Source organism: Oreochromis niloticus, linkage group LG12 (genome assembly GCF_001858045.2).
Source record: "Oreochromis niloticus isolate F11D_XX linkage group LG12, O_niloticus_UMD_NMBU, whole genome shotgun sequence".
Taxonomy (NCBI): Eukaryota; Metazoa; Chordata; class Actinopteri; order Cichliformes; family Cichlidae; genus Oreochromis; species Oreochromis niloticus.
In genome coordinates, this window is record NC_031977.2 from 24,493,211 (window position 1) to 24,518,968 (window position 25,758).

General features: G+C 39.5%; 1 protein-coding gene across 3 annotated transcripts in view; it reads right to left on the bottom strand.

Annotated features, from left to right (window-relative positions):
- The window catches only part of dmxl1 (Dmx like 1), a 62,300-nt gene that overhangs the window by 10,133 nt on the left and 26,409 nt on the right, over positions 1-25,758 (bottom strand). For 2 of the 3 annotated variants that reach the window (XM_013274871.3, XM_019365721.2), the window contains 24 exons: positions 24,489-24,622; positions 23,160-23,346; positions 22,958-23,068; positions 22,538-22,707; positions 21,725-21,822; positions 21,410-21,575; positions 20,199-20,327; positions 19,935-20,073; positions 17,977-18,731; positions 17,569-17,667; positions 17,077-17,244; positions 15,370-15,561; positions 12,244-12,320; positions 9,895-10,016; positions 7,622-7,879; positions 7,085-7,290; positions 6,719-6,867; positions 6,428-6,513; positions 6,111-6,312; positions 4,922-5,039; positions 4,448-4,510; positions 2,106-2,192; positions 631-749; positions 96-243 (listed from right to left, as the gene is read on the bottom strand). In XM_013274871.3, the coding sequence (XP_013130325.1) occupies positions 96-243; positions 631-749; positions 2,106-2,192; positions 4,448-4,510; positions 4,922-5,039; positions 6,111-6,312; positions 6,428-6,513; positions 6,719-6,867; positions 7,085-7,290; positions 7,622-7,879; positions 9,895-10,016; positions 12,244-12,320; positions 15,370-15,561; positions 17,077-17,244; positions 17,569-17,667; positions 17,977-18,731; positions 19,935-20,073; positions 20,199-20,327; positions 21,410-21,575; positions 21,725-21,822; positions 22,538-22,707; positions 22,958-23,068; positions 23,160-23,346; positions 24,489-24,622 (3,983 nt within the window). The remainder of the gene's footprint in view (positions 1-95; positions 244-630; positions 750-2,105; positions 2,193-4,447; positions 4,511-4,921; positions 5,040-6,110; positions 6,313-6,427; positions 6,514-6,718; positions 6,868-7,084; positions 7,291-7,621; positions 7,880-9,894; positions 10,017-12,243; positions 12,321-15,369; positions 15,562-17,076; positions 17,245-17,568; positions 17,668-17,976; positions 18,732-19,934; positions 20,074-20,198; positions 20,328-21,409; positions 21,576-21,724; positions 21,823-22,537; positions 22,708-22,957; positions 23,069-23,159; positions 23,347-24,488; positions 24,623-25,758) is intronic. The other variant, XM_013274872.3, reaches the window with a different exon arrangement.

The following is a 25,758-nucleotide window of genomic DNA, read 5'->3' on the forward strand; positions in this document are numbered from 1 at the left end:
TTATATGTAAACACAAAACAAAAGAACCCAACAAAAATCCCAGCACTCCTTGTGATTTGGCCGTTTTATTGTATAAATCCAGGTTCAGAGCTTACCACGGCGGCACCTCTCCCCGTCTGCATGCCTCCTAGCCACGGTACGTTGATAGGAGTGCCAGGGTTACTGTGGGTGTATGGCGTAGTGCCGTGGAGGGCAACAAAATCATCGCGTGTATGGACCACCAGGAAGTCGTCACCACCCACACTTAGAAAAAAAGAAGTGATATATGTGATAAGACGAGGTGCCTGGCTGGTTCCAACCCCAAACACAACCAGTGTCATAAAGAGCCATCATTAGCAACAATGAGTCCTGTAACTGCTGGACTGATATCCACAGATGTTTCAACAACAAACCTGCAAAGTACCTTAATGCTTAATGTGATTTGTGAGCTAATATTTATAATTCTGTATATAAAAACAGATACTCGCTGTACTACACAGAGAGAGGCAGTGCAGATGCATGTACACAATCTAAAGTCTCTTTATCCCACGCCTACATTTTGCTCTTTTGGCACGAGGGTGAACAGTTGATGGCACTCTGGATGAACTCATGGCTGTTTGTATATATGTAAAAAGCAGACTGCTGTCTTACCCTTTGGCTTCATTCTCGTCATCATCGATCCATGTCAAGATCTGAGTAGCCAAGATGGATGACACATCCAGCTCCTGAATGTCATGTGTTGAGGCCATGACTAAACAGTTACGATTGGCCTGGGAGAAACACAGAGAGAGAAGTGAGCACAGAGAGGAATGGGGTTTGGGAAATATGCTGAGTCCCAATGTATGTCCCAAATCTGAAATGTAGAGATTCAACAGCACTAAAACCACCTTTTTCCATTTTAAATAAGACCCCAATTAAATGGCCATCTGATCACTTTTTAGAAGAAGCCAGTACTAATACAGCACCCTGGATAAACACATAGCTCAGACTAACGTAAACTAATGTGAACAGTGAATATTGAGAAGAATTCACTAATACCAGGTCCGAACCATTGAATCAAAACAAAGAAGATAAAGAGGCTTGCGCAATCAAAATCTGCACTTTAGTTTGTCATCGTTTTAGTCTGCAGCCCCCAGAGTGCGAACACGTCAGTCTGATTTAGTCTGCACTGATGAGTGCAGACTAAATCACGTCTATCTGCAATTGGGGAATCGACTCAACTAGTTGCCATCTTGTTATAATACTATAGAAAAGCAAGGTATCCATCGCATGTAAACAAAGCATCGGATATGGATGTGAAAATGCAAAAGAGTAAATCGTGACATGCAATAAGAAAGTCCTGTAAGAATTAAATATAATCATACATTATTTATTGAAGGGAATAGGGAAGAGGTCCCCCGCACCACATTCACAATACATATTCGTTAATTTGGTAAGTGGTACTTTTGTTTTACCACACAAGATCGATCTGTCACTATGCACAATTGGGGTAAAGCTACTTGTTTGATTTTTTTGCCTCTTGAGAAATGCAACACTGACATATTTATTGCCTATTAGTCCAATCCTCCTATTAGTCTCCTTCTTTGGTCTGTACAAAGTACTGTTAAAAATATCTGTATCTTCTGCGAGTTTGTCAATATAAGTAACTTTCCTCGTAACCAACAATGTTTGACCCACTGCACACATGAAAATATTGATTAGAGAAACAAATATTCTTAAGGAAGATTTCTGGAGGCGAGATTCGTATCCTGGGGGTGTATATCACATTAAATACCCAACTCCCACAAAAGGTTACCTCACACTTAACAAGCTGAATAAACTTAACAGTTTATTTAAGGTGTTAACTTTGTTTGTATTACAGTTTTCCAATAGATAAAAGTATGCTTTCAATACTTTTCCACTGAGGAAACTTTGTGTTTATTTAGTTATCCTAATCGCTTTTTTTTTTTTTTTTTTTTTTTTAAGTGAGAGATTACTAAATCAATTTAATGGTAATTTTCTTATACTAAATGTTTAAATAAATTGACCAATACAGCCTGCATGCTAGACAAACCCGGAGTAATGCACTCTTTTATTCTCATAGTACTTCATATTGTTCAATGACATCTGTGTCAGCAAATTTCTACCTTGTTGATGGCAAAGGCTGTGATGATGTCAGATTCCTTGTGGATGATGCGTGCTTTTCCTCCAGGGCTGCCCAGATCTGACTCAGTCTGCAGACAGAAGAAAACACACACACACACACACACACACACACACACACACACAGAGAGATTCAATCATTACAACTGAAACATTTCCCGCAGACAAATATCCGCCATAATTTCAGTTTCCTTTCATGTTACAGGACCAATGACCCGACAAGAGAAGGGTTGACAAGTGAACTATCAAATTATTTGCTGTAGATGATGCTCATAAATCTAGGTAAGCTTACTCACAGTTTTCTCTGCTATGTAATTTGTGTATTTTATGTTTATGTATTTGTTTGTCTTGCCTTTAGGGTTAGGAAAGGCCATGCTCGGTGCATCAGGCCACACTGTTAAATACAGCAGCCAGCATAACTGGGCTACTGCCATTAGACAGCATGAGAACAAAAACCCTTCAGCAATAAGCACAAGTACACACAGTACCACTGTGATCCTGTGGTGATATTGTATAGAGATGTTACACTTTGATACCAAAGACAAGCATCCTCTAAGCATGAGATTGAATTAAAGTCTTCACAGCATTCGTTCGAGAGGAAAAGACCATGTCATTTTCTGTCGGATGGAATAAAATATAACTTGACTTGCAGAAATCTAAATATGGTGGTTTGCCATTTTTGCAGAGCACATAATCCCTGTAGGATGCAGATTCACTGCGACAGTGTTGGGCCCGTTAATCAGAAGCTATTCAGCTTCATAGCTTGTCCTCAGAGAGACTGGGTTAATTAACACTGAGCCAAATGGAGTAGCTATAATGTGGGAGCTTGCATGGTGAGAGCAAGAAGATTAGAAAACCTCTATGAAGCATCAGTTTACAGTGCAATTTAAAATTTATGGTTCATATTCACATGAATATTTAGACAGCTAAATGCAAGATTAATATCAAACTCTCGACAAGAGCATTCAGGGTACATGGCACTAAAAATACATGTACTGTAATTTGGTCCTGATCACTGATAATACGTGACAGGTTCAAGACGTAAAATGTGCACATCTGCATTAAACAGTATGATCTTGTTTCATATGGTATGTACATTTCATACAGTGTCACATGTATAATGGCTCAGCCACACTAGAGTAAAAGTAGGACAGCAACCTCCCTGCGACTGGAAACAATTGAATGTTTTTGCTGTTGGTAAATGCAACAGGTCCCACAGGTTCAGTGTATAACCCCCGAACACTGGGCAAAAATTTTGATTGTACAGATTACATCCAAACAAACTGCAGTCCAACCTGGATCGGATGCAAGTAACTGGCATTTAACTTCTAAATGCAGACACATTGTCAACACATTGCAGTCAGAGTCAGTTGAGTACAACTCGTTTGTGACGCCTCTTTGACTCGACTTCTACTCAACTGGTTGTATTTTGGTTATATTATGAAAAGCAAAGCTTGTAAGTGTTTGTAGAGAAGTTTCTGAATTTTGACTGAACTCTGAATGTAAGTACTTAATGTTTAATGTGAATTTCTTTTTAGATGGCAACAAATTTGCAAGTGACATCAAGAGACTTGTGATTTTTACATATTTATTCCAACTGCTGTATTATCACAAATCGAATTTATGTAATTGTCAATTTGACCCCACAAACTCAGAGCAAACTGACACCGATTTCAAAAGCAATGAGACTGCAAGTTCTTTGCACCCGATCGCCAACAACCGTTTTTCCTTAGTGTGACTGTAGCATATAGAGAGGTCTTGTCAACTCAGACATACTACTTTGTTATACACGTCTTAATAAACATGCTACAAGAAAAACAAAAATACTGCAGGCTTCAAAGCTTTAAGTTTGCAGTTGTGTCATAGGAACAATATGTAAAACTCATATTTAAGTCCCTTATAAACTGTAAAACTCTGTGACCAATTAAGCAGCCTTGAAGCGACAGTGATTTTCACTTATTTATAAAAAAAAAAAAAAAACACGCAAAAAAAACAACAACCCAAAAACAAAACAAAAAAAGAGCAAATTAATGTGGGAGGATTTGTTTGAAGCCGACTTGTCAAACTTGTAAAAAACTTGCCCAACATCTGACATGAATGTTTGAACATTTCTTGCAAGCATGCTATACTTGCAAGGCATTTAATCACCAGCAGTCTTTCAGTATCCATCACTGTCGACGTATGTGCCAATCTTAGGCATCTAGAACTACATTCAAGCTTCAGTTTTTTATTTTTCAGTTTGGTAAATATTGCAACAGATACTGAGGTTTGATCAGCAACCCATCCCACTGCAACATCATAAGCAGTAAGTCATCAGAAGCAGTACCTGATTGTTTCCTGTCTCGTCCATCCCTGAACATTTCATATTGTCAGTCTGGTCCTCAACCGACTTTAATGACAGGGGAAGCAGCACAGGGTAGACACACACACACACACACACACACACACACACACACACACACACACACACACACACACACACACACACACACACACGTGCAACCACCACCAGTGGCAAGCCATGCAAACACATACAGAGACTCAATTATTGTGCTGTTAATCAAAAAAGGTGGAATTATTTGAATGAAAATAATGCAACTGGAGGCAGTAATTAGAAAAAAAAAGGCTGGCATGCAAAACAAAAACAGTATAACAAGGATGTAAAAGCAACAATAATGCAGTTTAGCTTGGGAATGATGCATTTTGTTATCATATCAAAATAGTTAATGTGTTATTCAGTGACTATGATTACAATGTGCCGGCAATGCAATCATGCAGCAGGGGGATATGATGTAAATACCTGATGTGTGCCCGGTTTCTTGGTGAAGATATTTCTGATAAAGGTCTCCTGCACTTCTTCCTGCTTCACCAAAAAGTGCCATAAACGTTTGACTGGCAGCGCCGAGTGGTGGCTGGACCTGAAAGGAACATAGTCAACATTTAACATTTAACAGTGACCAGATGCTCACTGAATCACGGATGATGTTGTTCAAAGAACAGTAAATCCATGGACTATGTTACTGTGGTATCCACCGGGGTCAGTGTGCACATGGATAAAATGGTGGTCTAAAAAAGGTGAGAAAAACTGATTTCTGTTTGAATTTACTGAATATTTTTCTATTTACTCCACAATTTATTTAAGATAAGATATATATTCAGTTATCACAAAAATTGGGATTTTACCATGTTACAGTAGCCAGTTAAACAGGAAAAAAGTAAATAACAGACAGTAATCAGTCTGTCTTTATCCTTGTGTCTGCTGTTCTGAAACAGATGTTAGCCAAAGTGTTGCAGGTGGATGTCCAATAAGTGGCAGGGAGGATGACTTGGATCCATTAATTATCCACATTTTTCTTTATTTTCGCCTTCAGTATGCAAATTGTGTAAGTCATGAGGTAAACTTTCTGACTTTTGGCTGTTTAACATCAAAGTCCAGTGAGTTTGAGTACAAATGCTTGCCAATGACCAGGAGATCTCAAGAGAAGATGCCCCAGTCCACTAAGAACACTGCAAATGAATTTATTAGAACTGCCAATCGGGATTTTTTCACTCATGTGGATGCTGTAAAAGACAGTGTTTTAATTAGCAGTATACATTAGCAGTACACAGAGGTGTACTTGCTGTTCATTGTGATTCATAGCCTGAATTTGTATGTAAACAATGCAGGGACAGTTGGGCACTTTCCTCTTAAGCTGCTTGCACAAGCAGGGAATATTGTTTTTTTTTGCTGATGTGTTTACTTTGCTGTAGATGAAAACTTTACCCCAGGCCACAAACTGAATGACTGCCACCTCATTTACATGCCAAAATAAATAACAAATATATGAAGAAGTACTGACATAAACAGGTTTGTGGAAATAAACATGGGGAAAATGCAAAGCATTGACTGAGGACACAATGCTTTGCATTTGTGTCCTCCTCAAGAGAAAAAATGAATAAATAAACGACCCACAAGACAAAAAAAAGTTAAAAAAAATCTGATTCAATACCTGAAAGGGGTATTTGATGCTTCAAATAGGGCTTTGTGCCTGAGCAGGGCAGGGCCAGGTGTGGCAATTTCATCATGGAGGTGGGTGGAGATATACTTGGAAGGGGGGCCCCCGAAGATCTCCAGCCTTTTCTGCAGCACCTGCTCCCATCGCTGCAGCGTCTTCAGCACAGCGTGACACAAAGGAGAGGCCACAGGCAGATCTGTGGTTAAAAAGAAGACAATAGGACTAGCTGAGACAAGCAGTAAGAAATAGGACAGTGCTTATTTACATCCTGGATGTACATCAGAGGGGCTGGCGTATATTTTAGTGTTTACCTAACAAATCATATCCTGCCGTTAGGTAGAAGGACTTGAGATTGGCCAACACCAGCTGAACCATGGCCAGACGCATCAAACACCAACTTAAAAGGAGAAGAAACTAGTTTAGAACTGAAATAGAGTCTTTAAAAAACTACATTTAGGTTTATTCAAATAAAGTGGAGAAAGATTTAGAGGCAGCACAAATAAATAAAAGACAAGCAGCTGTAAAGAGCTTCAGGTTGAGTCTTGGCAGCTCAAAAATGAGTCACTGACTGGAGAAATATGCGCTCAGTGCTGTGCCAATACCTGTACGAATTGTGGTTTGAATGCTCCCTTTGCGGTGAGTTGGGATCAAACACATCATCATATTCATCGTCGTCGTCGTCTTCATCTTCGCTGCCCTGGCTCGCCTCGGAGTCATAATCTATTCTGTTTTCTGACGGTGGTAGTGAAGGCTTGAATGCAAAAGAATAGAAGACAGAATAAACAAAATTGTTTAGATCAACAACAACAACACCGTATAAGGAAAGAAGAGACAACTTACAAAATTAAATGTGTTTCTATCATAATACAGGCTGAAGATGCAACAATATCCCAACAGAAATGAGAGCAGATATGCAGGCTTATGTTTTAAAACCACTTCTTAACCACTGTTACTAATATTTGGATTACCTTTGCGATGAAGTAATCCCAAATGCTGAGCTCTGGAGGGACGAACTGTTCTTTAAAGATAGAGGGAGCTTCCTGTTCCACAACAGGGACGTGGTGCTTTGGACTCAATGGTCCCTCCCTCTCTATCCCAGACTCTTCCTTGGATCCGCTACGTGATGAGAGAAGCCTGAATCGTTTGGACTTCCTGTCTGTGCCACTTGGTGAGGCTGGAGTGTTGAGAGAAAGTTAAGAGAGTGTTAAGTCGCCCTTTCAAGCTGCCATTAAAACCCATCTGATTGTGCCTTTTGCTCATAAAAAAAAAAGAAAAAAAAAAAAAGCACCTAGATTTTTTCCAAATATTTACAGTAACTTTATATCAGGTCTACCAAACAGAGTAGCAAGCACCAAGGCAAACCCACACCCACACAAATAAGTTGGTGGATTTCACTACGCTAAGAGTCAAATTAATTTAGCAGGAGTAAATTGGTTTATAGTTCCACGGTCACCTTCAGAAGAACACACCAGTGTCACAAAGGAAACTAGATCCAAATAAATCACCTGGTGGGGGTGTCCTTGCTGGACTGCTGGGTTTTTCGATGACAGGGATTCGAGCGCCTCCTCCAAATACTGTCACCCAAAGCTTGCTGTTGAGTGGGTGTGCCATGATGCGAAACAGCTCGTTGCAGGAGTGAGTGGCCATGCCGTGAACAAACAGACTGAGGAAGACAGCAGTCAGGATCTCACACAGCAGCACAGCTAAGCCTGGCTGGCTTTCTTCGCCTGCTGAGCTCAACAGACGAATCAGAGAGGCAATACCTGGTGAGAGGAACGAGTATAGGAGGGGGGGGGGGGGGGGGGGGGTGGAAAGAAAAAGAGAAGATATTTAGACAGCAGAATCTGAATATACACTTAAAAACTAAATTTGCTAATTGCTGAGTAAAATACTGAGCCCCACAGATAACATTCTTTTTTGTATTTTAAGAAACATTTTATGGAAAATAGAAGTATACTAAAAAGTAGTACATTTAAAGTTTTAAATGAGTCTGGTGACATCATATACAGTACATGGACAAATGTATTAGGCCACACCTCTTAATCTTTGACTTTAGTTTTAAGTCTCACTGGGACAGGTGTAATAAATCAAGCACCTAGCCTTGCATTTGTTAAAAAAAAAAACAAGAAGAAAAAAAAGAAATCGGGTCTTTCGAAAGAGCTCGGGGAATCTGAGCGTGGTGCTGTAACAGGATGCCACTGTTGCAACAAGTCCATGAAATTTCTTGCGTCCTAAATATCCCACAATCAACAGCAAGTTGTCTGATTGCAAAGTGGAAGTGTTTAGGAACCACAGCAACTCAGCCAGAGCAGACCATGTAAAGCTACAGAGCGAGAGTGCTGAGGTGCATTATGTGTGAAAGTTGCCAACGCTCTGCTGGTTCCAAATCTCCTCCTCCATTAACATCAGCACAAAAACTGGGAGCTGGGAGCTTCGTTGCATGGGTTTTGATGGCTGAGCAGCTCCTGCAGATGTAATGTGTGTCTGTGTGTGTTAAAAAATGATCCTAGTAGTTTAACCCAAAATGCTTACTCTTTGATCGGTTTAAATATTACAGTGCGTAACAATTCAGTGCACTTCAGTAAATCGAGCCATTTTAACAAAAGGAACATTGACTCTATGTCTTCCCATGACATAAAGAAATAAATATAGCGTATCATAGCATAGCCCACAACATAAATATTGCCTTATGTCTTATATGAAGATCATGAGAAGACATAAGGCAATATTTATGTTGTGTGCTATGCATGGTCACATTATTAACAGTGTTCATAATTAAGAGTTCAAACAGAAGTTTAAAAAAAGTTTTTATCTTATTAATTTAGTAACTTGCGCAGTAGGGAACACCACAATCCCATCAAATCCCCTCTGTATGGAAGACCTGTGATATTAAGACATTTATGCAATGCTTCGTTCTTGAGTTTTCAGGCTCACAGTCGGTGTTCCTAGTCCATTAGCTAATTAATTTGCACAGATTTGTAATAACACATTCGTCTTTCACACATTTGCAAACCACTTATGAAATTTCAACTGGATTTTGTTAGCTTAAAAGCAGTTTCATTATCGAAATAAATTAATTAATTTAAAAAAATCTCAGACTTTCCTCATTTAAAAGCAAATTAATGCAGGAAAGTACTTGAAAATTTAATCAGATCAACTAATCTGTACTTTCTACCTGTGGTGCAGGTAGCTAAAGTGAATTCTTCAGACAAAAGCATTAAAACATAACCATGTGTGTAACATATGACGTGTTGGTGGGACGTAGAAATAAAACAGCATACTGATGACAAATGGTAAAAAATGGTAAATGGCCTGTATTTATATAGCGCTTTAACAGTCCCTAAGGACCCCAAAGCGTTTTACATATCCAGTCATCCACCCATTCACACACACATTCACACACTGGTGATGGCAAGCTACATTGTAGCCACAGCCACCCTGGGGCGCATTGACAGAGGCGAGGCTCCCGAACACTGGCGCCACCGGGCCCTCTGACCACCACCAGTAGGCAACGGGTGAAGTGTCTTGCCAAGGACACAACGACCAAGACTGTCCAAGCCGGGGCTCGAACCGGCAACCTTCCGATTACAAGGCGAACTGCCAACTCTTGAGCCACGATCGCCCCATGATTAGAAGAACTGCAAAAAACTCAAAGGGTTTATTGCAGCATGTCACAAACAGGAAGGGTGAGCTGGTAAAGACTTGTGTGTGTTGTTCTTGTTTACTGAAAACAACCAAAATACGCTTCGGCGTGAAAAGTTTGTTTTGATTGATTTACCTGGCCACTGTGCAGGAGAAGTGTTGGGCTGAACAGACTCATCCATGCTTATAGTTTTGAGAGGCTGCTTCTGAGACAGCAAAACACTCTGGTACACAGTCCCGGTGAAATGGTTCACGTGGCTGTGGGAGAAACAGAAACAAGAAATCGACCCCGCAAAGTAAGTATGAGGCTGCGAAGCAAAACATTTATATTAAACATGAAAAGCTGTACAGAAAAGTGAGAAAAAAAGGGAAGGTGGTGTAAATATATAATGCTAAAATGTTTTACTTTGTTCCCAATTCTAGGATGTTGTTTCTAGGAGACACCACTTTTGAGCTCTGTTCTGTCAGGACATGAAATACTAATGGGCTGCATCTCAGGTTAGCTGCCTATCTATGCTGTTTGGTGATAGAGAAGAAACGCTACATAATAAAGAAAACATCAGTGCCCGAGTTCTCACATCAAGTGGCTTTCGAACACACAAAAATCCTTGGACGGTTAGAGAGGAAATCTTTATAGAGAATATGGAATGCTCAAGTCACTAGGGAGTCTATTAAGTTTGTAACATCCAATAAGTCCCCCTTTAAGCCCCTACAAAAAAACCCAATTGCCTCCACTTCAAACAGAATTCAAAAGTCAAAGGGAACGTCATTCAGAAGGAGCGGCAAGTCACAACTCTGAAGACATTTTTTCACAACAAATTTTATTCATAAAGCCACACGCGTTGCAACTGTGCAGGTATTGTAACCTCACGTATGTTTAGGCTTCATTTTAACACAGCTCTTGGCTGATTTCTTAACCAAATTAGACTGAAGATAACAAAATCACTGGAAGGAAGGAAAATAATAAAAACCCTGTCAACCTTGCAACACTCAACCCCCGCAACCTACATCCTCAAAATACCTTTTGAAAAATTCACACACTTGCTCAGATGCTCAAGAGGAAAAAGCACTTCATCAAACCTCTGCAGCGACACAACGGGAGATTTTTATATCATAATTACCATAACAAAGATAGTGTTAAATTAGAAATTGCCTTGCAAATTTAGTTACACTATTTAACTCAGAACAGCATGGGATAGATGGCTGTGTGTGTGTGTGTGTGTGTGTACACGTTTAAAGTATTTAGTGAAAAAGATGCCAAACCATGTGCTCATTTAATCACATCGCTTAGAGTTGTGTTAGCTTTGAAATAGTGAGGTCAGACAGCTTGCTCTGAAAGAATAATGAAAGTTTGCTCTCAGTTTAAAAATGAATCTTCATCCTTTCTGACACATGACACACGAGCAATTCTCTCTGCAGTCACAGCACGGTGACTCAGGTCCCAGTCTGGTGAAGCACTAGTTAATAAAATTTGGTACATTATTTAAAAAAAAAAAAAAAAAAAAAAAAAAAAAAGGAACTCACATAGCAACAGGGCTGTAAGCCAAATGGGTCATTAAAAAAAATTAAATAAATAAAAACACACTCATCCATTCTAAGCTTAAATCCTTCTGGGTTGTTGTCAGAGTGATTGGGAGTTATGGTAGATAAGAGTCTTAAATAAACAATGTTCTTCCCATCTGTCAAAACCAAAAATCTAATTAAGTATTTACAATAAGAATGACAAATAGCAGCCTTGCAGCTTTTATAATTCATTCTCAACATGATCAAAACAGACAAGTAACTGTCATATTTCTGTGGTAAACGTCCAACACGTCTTTATTTCACCCCTCCCAAAAAAAGTGCAAATCTGGAACAAAGAATATGCTTAGATGATCTTGAACAGCATTTTCTACATTGCTATTACATGTATAGTGTTTGGCTTAAACTGTATGACTGCATTACGCTCTCATTATAAAGTATGCTTGGTTACCAGCAGTCAGGTCCTGTCCCCATTATTTCTTATTATTCTGCTCCAATAAGCCTAAAAAGACTCCAACACATATACAGAGAGAACCAGAGGGCACAAATGTGCATTATTATTGGCAGCATTATGGCTTTAATTGAACCATCAGGGATATATAATCAGAGTACTTATGACAGATTAATAATTTGTCTTAACAGTCAATATGAATGTGATGGAAAATGAACAAAAATTTGTAATTAGCTTTGCTTGAAGACATAAAGAATTCAAGACTTTTACTCAGAGATGCGGCCCAGTGGATACCCACAATGAGCTCCAACCCTTTTGGGTCAGGTTATGTAAGAGTTTTTCCAAATTGCCCTGGTGCATTTCAGTTTAGTATAAAGCTACTCATGTACTCATGATGCCTTGGTGAACAGTGTCTGTAACATGACAGGTTAGCGATTAAAAGTCTAAAAAGTATAGTAAAGTGGGTGTATTTAGCCAATGATCAAGAGGAAATAAAGTTCTTGCAACACTTACCTGTATGTGTGTCCATCACACAAACACTGATATATACAGGCAGACAAGGAGGCTGCCAGTGTGTGCATCACATAGATCTGAAATAAGAAGCAATGAAGAAACAAACAAAATAAAACATGAATTAGCACGAGAGCTTAATAATTAAGCTACACTTAAAGTTTGTTTTTCAATCAACGCATAGTTCCCAGAAATCTGATCAAGAGCAAATAACAGCTAAAAGACAAGTGACTGACACATTCATCTGTTGAATACAAAAAGCATTTTCATTTCCCAAATGCAAATGCTTCATGTGCAAACAGCCTCCTATATGCAGCATAGCAAATACATGTCGACTCAAAATATAGCAAAATTAACCAAAATCTCTCTAGAAACAAGTTTAATGATAAGGCAGCAATTAGCAGTCATGGAGAGACTCACACACACACAGATGAACTGCATCTATTAACATCAATTCTGATTAAAACTGCCTAACATTTGCCTTACTACCCCAGGTTATTCTTATGTTACGTATTGCAAAGTCTCCTGACATTTATAGGTTTATTTACAGTTCAGTCTCATATACCATATATAAAAGATCAATATACAAGATTTCACAAGACTCTCTGCGGTTCTCTGAAAAACTACGTACATTTAGAGGAACTGAGAGGGCAAGTAGCAGCCAGATGCAACACTTGATCATTAGCAAGTGTGAGCACCTCTATAAAAGCAGAAGTGTTTGCTGGTCTGGCGCATTCAGGTGTGTGTTAACACAATACCACATTCTTCCCAGAAGAGGATGTCCCAGCAAATTCACCCCAATATCAGACTGTGCAATGGTCAGAGAAATTGTAAAACAAAGAAATCCCAAGAGCTACACCTCAGACTCTACAGGCCTCAGTTAGCATGTTAAATGTTAAAGTTCATGTCAGTGCAATTAGAAAAGGACTGAACAACTATGGCTTGTTTAGAAGGGTTGCCAGCAGAAAGCCTTTTCGCTCTAAAAAGAACTAGAGATGGCACGATACCACTTTTTTATGTCCGATACCGATATCATAAATTTGGATATCTGCCGATACCGATATGAATCCGATATAGTGTGTTTTTTAATCAATAAAACTGTTTTTTAATATCTTGCTGCATTTTGTATAAGTTCATACTCAAGTTTAAATAAACAACAACACTAAAGCTATTCTGTTATACCTGTATGTAAAAAATACACTGCACCCAAAATATTTCATAGTTCAGCAACACTGATCAATCTAATAAACTTAAACCTGCTCCATCCTCCCTATTCTGGTATTTTAAAGAGTACTTAGCAGAAGTAACCTAACCCTATCCCTCGGGATGAATAAAGTATGATCAATCAATCAATCAATCAATCAAATATTAAGCAGCCTAACTAATAGGGTTGCAAACTCCCAGCAAAAAAAAAAAAAAAAGGGAACCACCCCCCACCCTCCACCTCATGATGCTTAATCGATGTAATCAACTTTAATTTGATGCAGGGTGAAAAAAAATGCACAGAATTAAATTATTTTTCAAGAATAATTAAATAGATTCAACATCTTTCTTCAACAGAATTGCAGACTGCACAGATGGTACCTTCCCAAAGGAAAAAGTACTATAGCTTACTAGGGTATATTAGACTTAACAGTTACTATATACAGTAATGGACTTCTATACATTTTACATCAGATTAAAACTTTGGGTGTAAGATTCAGATAATTATTTATTAAAAGCTAGACATTTTAAATGAGAATAAGAAAGAAAAGTATGTCTTTGTGCCCCCTTTTCCCTGTTCATGCCCTATCGACCCCCCTGGCTAAACTTTGCTAGATCCGCCCCTGCACAGTTACCAGCCGTCAGCTGCGTAGAAAAGGATCCTGGTGTAGAAAGTAATATTAAATAAATTCTAACAACAGCTTATCAAGCTTAAACGTGCTGCTGTTGTTCCGCCGCTGGTTTCCTCTTTCTGGTGCAAAGTGGGCCAAAAACAAAGAAGAGAGACGGACTCGCGACAGAAAAGCCGATCAGCTGATCATTGATCAATTTCAATTGAAGTAGCGGCAGGAGAGGGAGAGAGAGGCAGCCGCTCCATATATCGGTTGTTAAGCTTAATGCGGGAATGCTTTACAAACATTCAGAGATGAACTTACACACTTGCTTTACTTCTCTCTGGGATAACTTCCTCGGAGATGAAATGCTGGTTTGGTAGCGAGGCTACAAATACACACAGCCGCTCTATCACGTGACGCACACTGCTCCGACGTGCTACTGTTATGAGCCGAGTTACGCTGTGTCGCAAGTTTTGTGAGGTGTTTTTTGATATTTAATAGATCGGATTACATTTTTTATTTCTCTCCGATATCCGATCCAGTAATTTAGGTCAGTATCGGACCGATACCGATACGTAATATCGGATCGGTCCATCTCTAAAAAGAACATGGCAGCATGGCTCAGGTTTGTTAGATCTAAACAAACCACAAGACTTCTGGAACAATGTCCATTGGACAGATGAGACCAAAAGTGGAGATGTCTGGCATAAAGCATGGCAACATGTTTGAAAAAAACAAAAAAACAAGCACCTCATACCAGGTGATAAATATGACGGTGGATAGGAGGTGAGCTTGGCTTATTTTGCGGCTATAGGATCACCTTTCAGTCATTTAGTCTACCATGAACTCTTTTGAATACCACATTTTTCTAGAGTGCATCTGTTTGACAGCTTAAGCTTCAATCCATTCAGGACCATGTCAGAACAGTGACCCCCTACACACAGCAGAAAAAGAAAAGAATCAAGGTGTTGCTTTGGCCCAGTCGAAGTTTAGACTGACTAGACTGACTGAAATGCTCTGGAGGGACCTTAAGAGAGCTCTGCATCAACAAATGACCATAAACCCCAAAGAAACAGAAGCAATGTGGGAGAGAACAGTGTCGTATAGAGGTTTTCACAGGATTCGGTGCAGCTCACTACAGTATTTAACATGATTCGAATGCAACGTCTCTCCATCTTTCAACGGTTTAGCACACACATAATCTAAATAAAAAGCACATGTCCACAACAGTATGCAGTATGTAACACTACAGACATAACACAACAAAATCAACTCTTAATTATCTGGATAAAGAAGAAATTAATTGTCTCACCTCGTTGGTAACAACATCTGGATGTGGAGGAGAATCGAGTGCACTGATGGTTTGCAGGATGTCGTGAGTCAGGTTGGTCAAATAGACAAGTGGATTGGCCACCACTGTCTTTACATTGGTTGTACAAGCCATCAAAAGGGGGATGGAGGTGGGCTGTGAAGTCACCGTCACCACAGATTGGATGAAGTCATCCTGGGTACAAAGGTCACAGATGAGTGTGTCAAATCATTATGGTACATCTGTAGGTGTCTATCATAGTAAATACAAACCCCCACATCTATACACAAGGACACAAACTAAGGTTACACAACAGTAAACTTAGCAAACTAAGAAAATGTAGATGGATTCAACTTTCTTATTTCTTTCTTTAGGATGAAGAAAGAAAGACAGCTCACAAAAAGAACAAGGAACAGAGGGGAGCTGCTTTGAACCTTTGACAGCACAGCCTTTTCTGTAGCTATAATGACAAGATGAGCCAACTCCTGGAAATGTCATACATGATTTCTACATACATTTTGTGTGAATGACAGTTAATGAGCAAAAAAAGAAAGCTTTGGCACTGGAGGGGTGTCTGGTTCTTTATGTATCTACCAAATTCCTGAATATGACTCTGTGTGTGTAAGAATACCACAGACTTATGTTCGTCACTCTTGATGAATCACATTCAGCTGTCACCATCTTAACAGAAGCTCTGCACCCTGACTGAAGTCAAGGCAAAAGCAAAAATGCAAAAATTTCCTTGACAGCAAAGTTTAAATTTGACAACCATGGGAGCAGAGCTGGTACAAAATAATCCAATTTTACCTCAAATCAAAATAGAAAGGACTTCCAGTGCCCATCGCTTGTGCTAACATTTAAGAGCACTGTTCCCATGTTGGCTCATTGAATTGTTTACCTCCTAAAATTTGACTCTCTAATCGCCAGCCTAAGGCACGACCCTCCCTTAGGAGCTCCAGGAATCAGCACAGCCTGTCAGCCTATTGCTGGCAGTGTGCAGACAGTTGCCTGGGCACAACAATGAGGTCTGTGCATGCGTGTGGTGGTGTGTGCTAACACAAGCTATTCAGATGGCTTCATGTTCCATCTATCATGTGTACTCTTTGACTCATCTGCCCAGTATCATTCCCTTCAAAGAGAATATGCTTCAGTTAAATTAAGTGGAAGCTCTGGGTGGCTCATACTGCCCAGAATACTTCACTGTCTGTAGTGAAAAAGACCTGCTTTAAATATGACGCAGTATTCAAGTATTGTAAGACAACAGAGTGGCCATAAAGAGAGCACTGTCATAATTAATTATTCTTGACTTGCTGTTTAAGACTGAATTAATAATACTATAAATTACTGCAAGTAGCCTCTTTGAAAAAGCAAAACAAAACTACAAACTAAGAAACAATAAGAAACATGGCAGTGTTAGCAAACTTTAAAGCTATAGGCATCACTTTTGTCACTTTTAAATCCATGAAGACCAACACTAGTAATCAATGAGCAAAAAACTGTTTTATGTTTAATTCTAAACATGCTGATAAACGCAAAATCAAAGAGAAAAGCATGAGAAAATCTTCCTCTGAATCACCTGAATTATAAGGTGATTCCCAACATTACTATTGTTCATTCATTCACTGACAAAACAGCTCCCACTGAAAAGAAAAGTAGCCATGCTCCGTCTATCAGTCGTCTTCTGTTTCAATCTGTGAACATTTTAATTACCTGGTGAGATTCTTGAAGCAGCAGTATGAGCTCCATGCGTACAGAGGCCAGACCTCCTCCGTGTGAGCCGTGCAAGCTGCAGTAACTCAGAAACATCCTCAGTAAGGGCTGGTTACTCTGCAGCCAGTGTCTCCTGCTCCTGTGGCTGTCACCACGGGGGCTCCCAGGCTGACAAAAACATTCAGACTTCATTAGTTTTATAGACCGTCATTCAGCATTTCTGTAAATCCACCCAGCTGGGTAGGGCTCAAACAAAAAGCAGCATGTTTTGAAATGGTATATATTAACCTGGTCTATCAACAATGGAGAAAAAAAAAAAAAGTAGTGGGTTTTCTAAAGTAATTTGTAAGCACACAGTAGGTGCATTGTGCAAGTATATATAATTGGGTATGCATGTCTGACAAACAGAGATAATATTTCTTCAAAGTACGTCATTAGACACTGGTGCTGTTTTAATTTTAATATAGCAAGCAGCCAGCTATCAACACCCACCTGCTCCTCCTCCACTAACCCAGAAACAGGGACATCACCCTGGACCGACAGCTCTGGCAGGCAAGGCTTATAGCTGCAGCAATGCTGGAGAGCCACCACCTGGGGGGAAAAGAAACAAAAACAAAACAAAACAGAATCCGATCTTAAAAATCAATTAATCAACAAGGCGTTCCTCATCCATGAAATGTAACATTTATATGCACACAGACAAGATGTTCAATAATCATAAAGGCAAGAAGGAGATGCGTGGGCATTATGTAAATTACAAAAGTTTCATTGTGTGGCTTCAAGTCTGCAGAAAGACTTGTTATATAACACAAATGAATGAATAAATACATTTAAAAAAAGAAAAAGAAAAAATTTGACCTCAAAGTTTGCAAAGATGTTGAAATATGTGTATGTCAGTACCTCTCTTTCTAACCACAGGCAGAGCTGGTAACGTAGCTTCCCTCCATCCAGTTCGTACCCTGTTGACAGTGTCCGGAGCTCATTGGTCATAATCTTCAAGCACGCTGCAAATTTCAGTTGAGTCACCAGGATGTCATCAGACGGTTCAATGTAATCATTGCTGTCCTCGCTCTCCTCACCCAGAGACACTGGTTCGTGGAACACACTACCGCTGCCACTCTTGGCATTTTTAGTTTCTTCTTCTTCATCCTCATCATTGTCTTCATCATCTTTGTCGCTATCCCATTTCAGTTCTAGGGGCTCATCTGGAACTACCACTGACGGCTGGCTCCAATCGAAACTTAACACTGAATCCGACCGGCTGTTTGATAAGCTGTTGCCATCTGACTCGTAGCCATTCAGAGCTGACTGAGACCAATCCGGGTCTGATGCTTGTCCGTTCCTACTCCCAACACTGAGCTCAGCACTGTTGCCTGTATCATCCTGGGGTCTAGAATGCTTGCGGACTTTGGGCATCTGGGAGAGGACTTCGAGTGCCAGCATAGGGCACCCTGCATGCAGATGTGCATATGCGGCTGTGAAAAACAGTCTCCTCTCATCCAGGCTGATGGTCTGACTGCTGAGGTTCGCAGAACTGACTCCAACTTTAGCCTTGTTTGATGAGCCAAAATGCCGGCGAAGGAGGAGTGGGTGAGTACGCAGGTAGGTGTAGAAGTTGAAAACCTCAGGGTTACACACCGACACAGAAGAGGTACCTGCCACAGATAGAAAGTGAGACAAAACAGTTTCATCCATTTCTGTGGCGAGAACTAGCAACAATACCTGCAAAGACAAGCTGTGATATTAGATGAAAACAAAATAAAACTATAACTGACCTAACTGAATCACTGCCAAACCTTCAGACAACTTCATGTATGCACTTATGAGAGAACCAATTACTGACGAAACTACCTTATCCTGTCACTCAAAAGCAAATACAAAATGTAGATGGAAGCTCAGAAACTGACAGTTAAATTAGAGGTGAAGCATCATGTTCACTCATTTTCACTGAGGTATAAAAATGTCAGAGGACCTGACAGCAGAAGTGTCTACAGAGTTTAAGAACCGTTCTGAAGTTTTTATAAGCTGTGTTACCTTTGCTAGAACCATACTAAGCATGCTCTGAGAAGCATCATTTACCAAACACGTGTCACAGAATTTTAATGTGGGACTGGTTGGGCCCTTAAGTCAAAGTGAGGTTCACTGTAAGTTCATTTCTTCATCCATTCTTAATTCATGCTGGTTATAATTTCTTTTAATAAATTGAGCTCTGTGGTCAGAAGGCTTCCTTGCGCAATTTCAGCTCACTCAACGAACCAAAAATAGTTGCAAGGTTGTGAATGAGGACTTGACCTTAGTGTGTATTACAATCTGCAGCACTTCCAGTCTACCTTGTGTTATTACCTGCCAACCTATATTGGACAGCCCTTTGATATTCTGACAACACAGGCTATATCAAACAGAAATTTACAAAAAAAAAATTTTTTTGACAGGTAGATTTTGGCTGAATTACATTTTTCCATTCATAAATAAAATGTCCCTTGAAACAACTGTTCTCTTAATATTTTAAAAGAGTGGTAAGATAAAAATCAGAAAACTGGATTGGATTCCTATATTATACTGAAATATATCTGAGAAACTTCTTTTAGAAAAGCTAAAGTTCACTGTTGACAGCTATTAAAACAAATATGGTCAGAACTGATGGTATGTGTATGAACCTAAATTTTCACTATGCTCTATTTTCTTGATTCTTCTCATACTTATGTACAATTTGTTTCTTAATTAGCTAAAAAAAAAAGAAAAAGATTGTAGTAATGTGAAACAGACAGTGAAACCAAGTGTAACAGAACTATTGTTACAAATATATTTTTTAATGGATTTTTTCTAGTTAAAGAACATAAAGAGCACAGCAGACCTACCAGTGTCATATCGGTTCTCAGCAGACCCAGATCTGGCAATGTTAGCTTTTTGTTCGAGTAGAGTATCCAAGGCTCTACTGTAGTCCTCCAGGACCCAGTAAGCCATGCTCCGCAGAAATGGGTCCTGGTGTGCCGGAATCTGAAATTCATGAACTAATTACAACGGCTCATCTTGGGTTTCTTCATGTTATGGATTCAAACATTTGGTATTTTGCTCAAATTATACACTTAAAACTGAAAAAACAACTTTTGGTGTCTGCACACCTGTTTGTCTTGTCCTAAAACATGTCTCTGGAGGATCTTTTTGTAGGTGGATGCCGTCTCAAACTCAGACTCGTACAACCTTGAGATGACCAAGGCTAGCTGGAGGTCCTGCATTTTCTCTATACACACCTAGAGGACGACAAAGAAGCCAGGTATTTTTTAGCAGTGGATTCTGTTACTGGCAAGACAGAGTGAGGTAGAGCAGATAAATAATACATATGATTTGGTATGTGTTGATCATCTGAAACTGTTGTTTACCTGTCAAAATGGAAAGGAAAGGGCCAAAAATGAAAACAACAAAAGCCTGTGCTCACAGCAAAAACTGAGTGGCTAGTTCAAGTTGTTGTGGTTGCTCCCAACTGGGAAGGTGTGAGGTGCATATCAATGAGACTACCTCCCAGTCAGACAGACTTGAGCAAAGTCAATGATAGCCCTTTGCCTGAGTGGTGCTTATTTCCATAAAATGCTTAAAGGGGTTCCAGTTACTCATGCAGATGAAATAATGTGACTCACTGCTTCAGGGACTCACTAAACAGAAATAACCTTGACAAATTAAAGGTTAAACAATCGAGATGACCAGGAGCAGCTTTCTGGACATTTCTGTGGCTCGCACTGATTGACGGCAATCTTTCAAACCACTTATTCACAACAAACACATGTTTTCACATTAACTAACCAGCACTCTCCAAATATAATGTATGAGGCATTAAGTAGAGTCTAAAAAGGGGGTCAGAGATGCTGGTTTATGAATGAGATAACATGCAACTGATAATTCACCCAAAAAGAAGTAGCGACAGCAACACCCAAGAGTCAACTGCCAACATCAAAAATGCTTCAGAGAATTGTGCTAAAAGCTTTTGACAAAGACACCACTGTGGACATGTATTGAGGTGTTTTAATAATACAAAGAACACCACAGAAATACTGCTGGTGTGCTCTGGTTTTGAGGAATGTGGTTTCTCTGCTTTTGAATAGATCATTAAACATTGCCCTTGACTATGAACTGTTGAAAAGAAAGAAAAAAAAAGAAGAAAAAAAACAAAGCTTACAAAGTCACAGACAGTTTGCAAATGAAAAGGAGGAGCACTTGACTTAACTCATACTGCAGTAAGGTTTCTAACTGAGGTTTAGCGAGCTGAGATGCGTCGGTGGTGTTGAAGGGAATAAATATGGTTCTTGGAAACATTGTTTTATGTCTGCTTTCCACTTGCCTCCACAGCATCCTTAAGGGAGCCGGCTAGAAGGAAGAAGGCTGCAGAATGCTGGAACCGCTGCTTTCCCAGCAGAGAAAAGGCATTTTTCAATGCTGCTTTCCTCCACCGGTCCTCGCTGAAGTTGTTGTGGAAAAACTCTGTCATTTTAGCATTCTTCTGAGACCTGGGGAGAATGAGATTATGGAATGAAAGCAGAAATATTAAATTCACTGGTCTTCAGCGTTCTGACATAGCTAGCCCTGGTTAAATCTAGTAACAAATGTGATAACTGTATGTGCATTTCATATGCAAAATCATGCCAGTTTCATCTACCTGTACAGTCCCCAAACCACTGCCTTCTTTTTCAATGCAAGGTAAAATATAGCTGCATCCAGAGGATCATTATTTCTCTGAAAAGAAGCCTTGGCAACCTGACAAAATAGAAGGAAAAGTACATTCAGTCTCTACCACCGCACACCACACAGCATTATCCACAGAACAAGTTGCAAATTTATGGGTCATTTTAGGGAGTAACTCAGTATGCTGCAGTTTAGAGCAACCTCAGCACAACTGTACCTCCATATACCTGAGAGTATTTCACTTATAAACTGAACACTCATGAGGAAGCAAACAGTGCTAACATACTATTTGACATCCTTCAGAGCTGTTAAGTGTGCACGTTTAAATTATGTGGATGCTTTTTTTTGAAGAAAAAAAAGACAATCCAGATAAAAGATTAATTGAATCAATTTATTGGTTAATGTTCACTCTGCAAAATCCAATCCAAAAACGATGTTACATCGTTCACTGTACATCTGTACGTTTTTTGTTTTTTTTTTCATGGAAATGGCCATTAAACTATTACCAAAAAAGTTTCCCATTTTGTGTTTATGATCTTCAAACTAGTTTCTAATATGTATTAACATGTAGATCCCATAAATTACCAGATCATGAACTATTTGATCATTAAATCTTTAGTAAGATATTTAACATGACACACATTAATAAAAAAGCAAACACCTTTAATACACAGATTTACAACCAACTATAGTCTGAAAATTTCTACTTCAAATTAGTCAATTTACAAAAGTGGCACTGGCTCAGGGATTAGCATTTGGGATCCGACAGCTAACTTGTTCACCTCACCTTTTCAATGCATCTGCGTAACTTGTTAGTGCTGCGAAGCCACCAGCCAACACCCATTGAGCGCAGCTCAGGCCAGGTTGGCTCTCCCTTCTGCATTGCAGGTAGCATGTTCAGGAGCTCTTCCTCAGCTTCAGAGTGGAAACCCCAGGCATAGTGACATGTTGACAAGCCTGCAAAGAGAGGAAAAGGAAATTATAAATCTCTATTTGTACGAGGGGCGATGATGATGACATTACTGTGACGGAACAGTAAAAAAATTAAAACGTCAATAACTGTTGTTTCTGCCCATTCAGGAATTACAGTGATAACAGGGCTATAAAACTACAAGCAGCAAAGCAGAACTTCACAAAAGACTCAAAATCAAGAGTCTTTTTTGAAGGACATTTGACATAAAAGAGTTTGAAAACAACACCACCGTACCTTGCCGTAGTAGTTGTGCTCTGTGGGCTGGAGGCAACGAAGTAGAGAGGAAAGTGTGAAGTCTGACAGCTAGCAAGAACTTCAGACCACACTCATCCAATGTCTCTCCCCCTGCAGGTAAAAAGAATGATAACAGAGCTTATTTACCAAATTTTTATCCATCTGAAAAGTCAGTAATTATGTTATAATTTCCCTGCAGTACCTTTGCTCTTGCCCTGGCTGTCATTGAGGTCTATGCTTGTAGAAGCAATGGTGTCAGCCAATGCCATGAGAGACATCTGCTCCATACGAGTTAATCCTGGCAAACTGGAGTGGAGGAGATGGCTGGACAGAACCTGGGCGTGTTCTGGACCAAAGTATGTAGGACTGTACTGGGACAGGTCTATAACCTGGAGACAGAAAAGGTGCCAACCTGTTAAATTCACCATTTGAATTTCCAATTTACTAAAGACAATACAGAGTTGGTCAATAATGTTACAAAGCAGAATACAGCATCACTGGATTCAATTTCAAAACATAAGCATGATATCCTATGTGTAAATTGACTATATAAACTTTTTCAAATGCAGTAATCTTTTTTCAAAAATCTAGAGATTAGTTGATAATGTAGATTTTTAATGCATTAATAAGGCCCATCATGAAGATTTGACTGGTGTGCTTTTTCAGGCAGGAGTAAATTTAAAATAAACCTTGAGATGCATGTCTTGGCTACCAAGAACAGACAGCCTGTTAGGAGCACTGGGACATTTCCTGCCGTAAAAAGGAGCTTTAGCCAGATGTGACACAGCAGGCAGGAATGAGCTGATGGACCTTTCAGAAAGAGTCTTATTCTCACTGCAGTGTCCCTGGTGCAAGGATGTGTGCACCAAAGATGCATATAAATGAGCAAGCATGCATGTACTCATGCGACATTCCATTGCATTCTTTTTGCAATGACAGCAAAGTTCGCCTGTTTAGACAAGTTAACTGGAGAAGTAGACAAGAAAGATGCAGGAGAGGAGGTGAAATGAATTATTTCCTCATTAATTTCACCTCCTCTCCTGCACTTGTTTCAGGTAAATAACCCACAAAAAAAAAAATCTCTTTGGGAACTTGCAGGTCAGAATGATCCAGCTACCTTAGATTAGTCTGTCTTAATATATTATAACAGCTGTTTCTTCGATACAATTTTACGAGGCTATCATATTATATTTTGTTAGATTACAAGTTAAAATGTGTCATTTTTATATTGTACTAAAGCAAATTTCTAGAATTAATATGAATACTGTTTGCCAAAAAAACAAGTGCTTTCAGGACTGGGTGACAATATGTCGATTATTGAGCTCGCAGCAGTAAATCCTTCTGCATAAAACATCTGAGTCTGCATGTCTAAATGAACCCGGTGTCACAAAGTTTTCACAACAGCACAGAATATCAGTTTTCTTACCAAATTAACAGTCATGTGGTTTGCATGCACTGAATAGTAGGGAGAGAGTCCCAGTTTGGATTAATGCTTCTGTAATCTATACAATGGAATACCGAAAGAGCTCACCTTATTTCCTGTTTTCTCTCGATCATTGTCCAGGGGGTCCAGATCCATCACGTTGGGTGTGTGAAACAGCTCATCATAGGCATCAGTGTGGCTGGAACCATGGCCACTATCTCCACTTACACTGCCCACTTTATCTGTAAGGAAGTGCAGGATAGAGTTAAATAACACAAGACAAGTATTTCACAAGAGGCCTGAAGAAAAGTATCCTCCTGCTGGGAAGATGGCAGATTAAAATATCAGAGAGCTTTAAAAAAAACAAAAAAAACAAAAACTGAATACATGCATTTGCTTTCATTCTTCTCACTTTGTATCCCCAGACAGATAATGAGGGAAAACCTGAAAGAAGTGTAGCTGTTATTCTCAGTTTCTTCACCTTAAGGCAAGGTGGTTAATAATAGTAACTGGTTTTACAATGTAAATACCATTTCTTTGTTCTTGTTTGTGTACCTGCTTTAATGCATATCTGCAGAACATTTTTGCTTTCTGACACATATGCAGGCATACTCTGAAAAAGTCACAAACATTCATTTTCAATTCAGCACTATCAAACTGTCACCACTGGTCTAGCTTTAGCTTTATGTTCAGGGCTGTTATTGCCTCCAGAGGAATAAGCCCTATTCACATGGGATTGGTATTAACAAGGGACTTTATGTGTGACCTTTAAAAATTACCCCCAAACATCTGCGTTTTATGCTGCATATTCACGTGGCATGAGCAGTCTGTGTTTCACTCAGATTTACTGACGTCTCTAGTTACCACTTGGAGACCTAATATTAATATTAATTAGTGCTGTCAAAATTAACGTGTTAACGTAGATTAAGCCATCATCACGATTAACGCGATAAAAAAAAATTAACGCATCTCGAGTGCAGAATGACTCAAAATCCCTGAAATGTTTCTGTCCACGCATTTCGGGCAGTTTGTCCAAGTAGTTACCTTCGCACATGCGCAAATGGGCAGTTGATCTGGTAGTGACGGGCAGCTGAACCAATCACATTGCGCAAGAAGGAATTTTCTTTTCACCGAAGCACTTGCAGCTTAAAATATCACATTGAGGCAAAGCATACGTTAGTCGGGGATGCTGCTAGGACTTTGGCTAACACGTCACCCAGCTTGCGACAAACCACTCACGGAGCATCGGGGACTCAGTAAGTCTACCTCGGACATATTGACTGACACAATTACCAAGTGAATTGCCACAAACTGCGGACCTGTTAATGTCGTTGAGAACATGCGCTTTACATAACTTTGGTTCCTCGTTTCAAGGACT